Source organism: Chlorocebus sabaeus, chromosome 14 (assembly GCF_047675955.1).
Source record: "Chlorocebus sabaeus isolate Y175 chromosome 14, mChlSab1.0.hap1, whole genome shotgun sequence".
Lineage (NCBI taxonomy): Eukaryota > Metazoa > Chordata > Mammalia > Primates > Cercopithecidae > Chlorocebus > Chlorocebus sabaeus.
In genome coordinates, this window is record NC_132917.1 from 9485480 (window position 1) to 9491479 (window position 6000).

The following is a 6000-nucleotide window of genomic DNA, read 5'->3' on the forward strand; positions in this document are numbered from 1 at the left end:
AGAATCCCCATGCCAACAACCTCAAGGTAAATTTCAAAATACATGTTTCAGATACAAACTTTCTCATCCTTCATGGTGACCTGTATTTTTTCCTCCCACCCACTACATCCTCTTTTATTAAAAGTAACACAAAGGGAAAACAATTTTGAAATCAAAGTGAGACTTATACACCCCAGCTGCAACTTCAACAAGATATCATCATGACTAAGCTCTTATGACTCATAAGTTTCCTAAATTATGCAATTCATAACAGTTCAATTGAAATCATTTTTGGTGACCCATAGAGTACTCTAAAAGCCAGGCTTCAATTTATTATGTATTTTTTGCCTTTCAGAAAAATGTTGTCATATGCCTAATCAATATTTAGTACTGCAGTATAGTAACATTTGTAGGACAATAAACATAAAAAATAAACAATAAACCATGCTTTTCAACTATGAAACTATTTGCTAGTCTTGACCAACTCAATCTAATGGTGGGGGGGTTAAGTTAAGCAACAAATTATATTGTAAGCTGTCAAACAAACTGAAAAAAAAAAGTCATTCTTCAAAAGAAAAATACCCACAAGGCCTATGTTCATCACTGAGTGAACCTGACAACTGACAGCACCTTCCTGAGACTCACTTTTCTTCCTCCTTTATTTGAAAACGACTTGATCTCTAAGGTTCATATCAGTCTCTAAGTCCTAATAGTCTCTAAGTTCCACCATCAGGAGTGCCCTTATTTTCCCTCTTCATCTACTTAACCTTAAAGTCTGGGCTCAAGTATCACCTCCTCCAGGAAGTCTTCACTAACCTTCCTAGGCTGGGTCCAGTGGCCCTTGGTGATAATACTTGCTATAATGTACTCTAGCACTTTCCTCTTTGCTGTTTTAGAAATGTCCTAAACGGATGTCTATTTCACTATGCCACAACCATTTGAAGATGGATAATGTCTGATCTTTGTATTTCCAATGGCACATATAATACTTAGCAGACAGTATGTGTTCTTCAAATACTTCGTTTAAAAAAAAAAAAGGAAAGTCTATGTATTCTTCTGCACTTTGCAAATAAAAAACATATGGGCCAGGAGAAGTGGCTCGCGCCTGTAATCCCAGCACTCGGGGGGCCCAAACAGGCAGATCAGGAGGTCAAGAGTTCGAGACCAGCCATGCCAACATGGTGAAACCCCGTCTCTACTAAAAATACAAAAATTAGCCGGGCATGGTGGCACATGCCTGTAATCCCAGTTACTTAGGAGGCTGAGGCAGAACTGCTTGAACCCGGGAGGCAGATGTTGCAGTGAGCTGAGATCCTGCCACTGCACTTCAGCCTGGGCAACAGAGCAAGCCTCTGTCTTGGAGGGGGAGAGGTCTAAAAAAACCTTACGATCTGCAAATGTTATGAATTGATCTAGAAAGTAATGTTTTTCCTTAAACTGTATGCTTCCTGAGGAGTCATGCGAACAACAGATTAATAATGCAAGTGAAACAGTTGTGTCAGGGTGGTGCAAATATAATTTTAATATCTCAAAATAGACATTTATTCTTTTTACTAACATTTATCCTTAAAATGAAGACCCTTACCCTATCCCTCCATCCTAACCACAACCCTACTTCAAAATGTCCTTCAATTTGTACTGACTTACCACTTCTCAGCACTTCCTAACTAGATCCCTTGCCTTTCACGAGTCGCTTGTAATCCATTTCAATCGGAAATAATCATAAGGTAGCTGTACAAGTGATAACACTCTCAACACCTTTAATATCCATATCAATCCATTACAATTTCTGTCCACTAAATACAAAGAAAAAAATACTACACATGGTATCATGGTGAAATTTGGGGACCAGTACAACCATGCAAGCCTACAATTTCACACACTGGGAAAACATTATTTCACACTTTATTACTACTAATCAAAGTGTCTTACATGTCAATTTTTGAAAGATAAAAGGATCTTAAAATACACTAAAAGTTCACGCAAACTTACTTCCACCAAAGTTCAGACCCCTTAATGCATGTCCATCCTTAAAATCCAATCTCTCTGGAAAATCTAATGAAATAGGAACCCTCTACTTTCTAGCCTCTAAACTGATCAAACTCGTCATTCTTGATAATTTATTTGTTTAAAAGTGCAAGGAAAGCGTTCACAGTGGCAGCATCACGAGTTGGCTTAGCAGGTTTCCGCCTTCCCCCATCTCCCAAGCACCTCCAATAAGCTACAATTGAAATAACCAAGAACGTGCTTAGGATGTTCGCAAAAACACAACTCTTAAGACTCCAACTCCAGTCTCCGCCTCCCAACGAGATTACTGCATAAGTACCTCCTACAGCAGAAATTCTAGTTCCCTCCTTAGAGGACCAGGAAGAATTCTGGAGCTTTGGGCCCTTCCTTTTTGCCTCTGGTAGAAACACACAACACTAGATTTGTTCCTTACTAAGGCAGGAACCCTGACCACATCTCCCTCTCCAAACAAGATCCAGCCGCCCCACTCCTTACCGCTTTCCCAACACCCTCCCCAAACAGAAACCTAGGGAGCAAACCCCTCTCAGGCGCTCAGTCACTACATGGAGCCCGTCCAGTAGCCCTTTCCCACACAGAGATAGGCCCATCTCCTTTATCTTTCCCCAAACTCTGAGAGCCACACCCCCTTCTACACTGAAAGCTTAGGGACGCGCCACCGTCGCCAATACCCCGCCCCCAAACACCTGATAGACCCAGCTCCCCTGCTCTTCCCTCCAACGAGCGCTCCAGGAGCCGCCTAAGCCAACTCCCCTGGGTCTTTACCGAGTCTCTGGTGGGGGCCGAAGCTCGGGTCGTCCGGAGGTCGCGGCGCCAGCACGAAAGGAACCACGCTGGTCAGGAATAGGAGAGACTGCCTCATGTTCCCGGCCCGGCTACCGGCTCCACCTCTCTGGGCAGCCTTCGCCTGACGGGGGTTCGGAAAACTGCTCACATCGGGGGAGGACGGGATCCGCCCGGCCCGACCCCTCAAACCTCTTTTCCCTCCCGCGCCGCCTACTGGGAAGATTCTACTGCCAGGCTCGACGCCCCCGGAAGTGCAGGTGGCGTTACCAGAGGCCGGCTCACCCCGCTTCCGGCCGCTGCTGTTTCCCCCGCACCACCCACAGCCGGAAACCGGCCGCCGCGCGGCATCACGGGAGGCTCCGCTTGCCACGCCCCACGCCGCTGCGCCGCGGGTCTCTGGTCGGCTGCCGCGTTCGGCCCCGCCCGTGGCGTCCAGCTGGGACTCGCCTGGCGCCTTACTGGACACAGATGTAGACGTCCCACCTCCACCCAGTCCGGCCTGGCCTTTGTCCCCGGGTGACCGCGGATTGGGGAGGCGGGAGCTAGCGAGCAGGCCCTCAGGCGCGCCTGCCACCTCCTTTGTCTTGGTGCCCACGTCTGGTTAGGATCCCTGCTGTCCATTTTATTAAAGGAGCTGTAAAAAGCGGCCTGGGGCCCAGCGACCGGCCCAGGGCGGACGAGGAGGCGCAACTAGCCCGTTACCGCAGGGTCTCTGCCCAGTGTGCTCAGGTGGGAGGGCAGGGACATGAATCGAGCCAAAGAGTGCCCTGCGGACGGAGACCCCCCGGGCCCCGAACCCAGCCTCCGAAGCCGTTGCCACTCGCCAGCTCCTGCGAGACGAGCCTTCTGAGCGCAGCTCAGGCATCTGGTTCAGGGTCTGACCGCCAGAGTCGTCTGAGGCCTCCATCAGTCTGTTTTCACGAAAAAGGCTCTGGGGGGACCAATAAGCACTTCCTGAAGGCACATTTGCTCCATGCCCCTGCTGTAGGGAGTGGGTCTGCAGACATTTCAACAAATAGAATCCTGGGACCTTACCTGTGAGTACAAGAGCTGGAATCTTCCCACCAACTTCTTAAAATTCAATCCTATACTTGGTCCATTTAACTTAGACTGGAAATTTCCCAAGGCAGTTTGTTTTGCAATCTTTTGCATGATTTTAGCTCTGTATAGTTTAGTGTTTATGGTACTGAATAAAAGTCTAAAAACGTTGGGTACATGTTGCTGTTTTATTTAGTTCAACCAAAGTTTATAAAAGTAGGACATAATATGTTTTCCACTTAAGAGTGAGACAGCCTTTATTATGAAATGGTAAATTGTTAGGAATAAAATGCTAGTCCTATTCAAGTTTCAAGCCTTATTCCTAATAAAATACTCAAAACTGTGGTTAAAATTTATGTTAATGGTGGTTTGCCGCAGTAAAATAGCATCTTTTTCAACAATACGTTGTTGGCTAAAATCAACCAGACCTGGTCTGTACATCTGAGATATATATTAAACATACTCAGTGGCATACCTAATTAAAAAGTAAGCAAAATTTCACATGCAAATTGTATACAATCTTTAAAAATTGTATTCCATAAGAATGTGACAGTTGAGTATGGTTTTTGGGGGGTTTTTTTTGGTGTACAATAATAATGTCATCTGGTTTCTTTTCTGAACATCCAGTCACCATACTGTCCGGCTTTTAACTTTAGTAGATAGTAGATTGTTATTTTGGTATCCCCAACAGCTCTTGTACAGTGCCTTGCTCATAGAAGGTACTGAGCTGGTTAGTAAATGCCATTTAGAGGAAAAAAAAAAAAAAAGCTCCCGATTCATTTTCTTTTCTTTTCCTTTTTATTTATTTACTTTTATTTATATTTTGTTTTGAGACGGAGTTTCGCTCTTATCACCCAGGCTGGAGTGGAATGGTGTGATCTCGGCTCATTGCAAGCGATTGAACACCTCCTGGTTTGGTTTTAAACGATTCTCCTGTCTCAGCCTCCCAAGTAACTGGATTACAGGCGCCCGCCACCACGCCCGGCTAATTTTTGTATTTTTAGTAGAGATGGGGTTTCACCATGTTGGTCAGGCTGGTTTCAAACTCCTGACCTTAGGTGATCCACCCGCCTCGACCTCCCAAAGTGCCAGGATTACAAGCGTGAGCCACTGCGCCTGGCCTGAATAACCAGAAATCCTAGATTTCCAAGGGCATTCCACATTTCAGGTAATCTCTTCAATTCACAAATCAGGACCCAAATTATTCCAATTTGCAGTTCATCTTTCATTTATCAATTGTGCATACTTTTAAGATAAAAGAGCACCACGTGGGGGAGATAAAGATCCAAAGGAATATGGTAAGAGGGGGCACTGGATTAATTATTTTGTCTTTTTTTTTTTTTTTTTTTTTGAGATGGAGTCTTGCTCTGTTGCCAGGCTGGAGTGCAGTGGCGTGATTTCAGCTCACTGCAACCTCTGCCTCCCAAGTTCAAGGGATTCTCCTGCCTCAGCCTCTCCAGTAGCTGGGACTACAGTTACGTACCACCACGCCCAGCTAATTTTTGTATTTTCAGTAGAGACGGGGTTTCACCATGTTGGCCAGGCTGGTCTGGATCTCCTGACCTCGTGATCTGCCCGCCTTGGCCTCCCAAAGTACTGGGATTACAGGCGTGAACCACCGCGCCTGGCTCTGTTTTATCTTTTGAGACAGGGTCTTGCTCTGTAGCCCAGGATGGAGTACCATGACACAATCAGAGCTCACTGCAGCCTCGACCTCCTGGACTCAAGCAATCCTCCAGCCTCACCCTTCTCAGTAACTGGGACCACAGGCATGCACCACCACACCTGGCTAATTTTTACATTTTTTAAATAGAAATGCAGTCTCGCTATGTTCCTCAGGCTGGTCTCAAACTCCTGGCCTCCCAGAGTGCTGAGATTACAGGTATGAGCCACTGCACCCGGCACCAAAATAATTTTTTAAAACTATATACCCCCTGGCTGGGCATGGTGGCTCACGCCTGTAATCCCAGCACTTTGGGAGGCCGAGGTGGGCAGATCACGAGGTCAGCAGATCAAGATCATCCTGGCTAACACGGTGAAACCCCTTCTCTACTAAAAATACCAAAAATTAGCCAGGCGTAGTGGCATGTGCCTGTAGTCCCAGCTATTCGGGAGGCTGAGGCAGGAGAATCACTTGAACCTGAGAGGTGGAGGTTGCAGTGAGCTGAGATA

The 6000-nt window shown here is 46.1% G+C and overlaps 1 protein-coding gene across 2 annotated transcripts in view; it reads right to left on the reverse strand.

Annotated features, from left to right (window-relative positions):
- ADAM17 (ADAM metallopeptidase domain 17) overlaps window positions 1-3106 on the reverse strand; it is a 69516-nt gene extending 66410 nt beyond the window's left edge. For both annotated transcript variants that reach the window (XM_007971521.3, XM_007971520.3), the window contains exon 1: window positions 2770-3106. In XM_007971521.3, the coding sequence (XP_007969712.1) occupies window positions 2770-2866 (97 nt within the window). In that variant the 5' untranslated portion in view covers window positions 2867-3106. The remainder of the gene's footprint in view (window positions 1-2769) is intronic.
- Between the last annotated feature and the right edge of the window lie 2894 nt (window positions 3107-6000).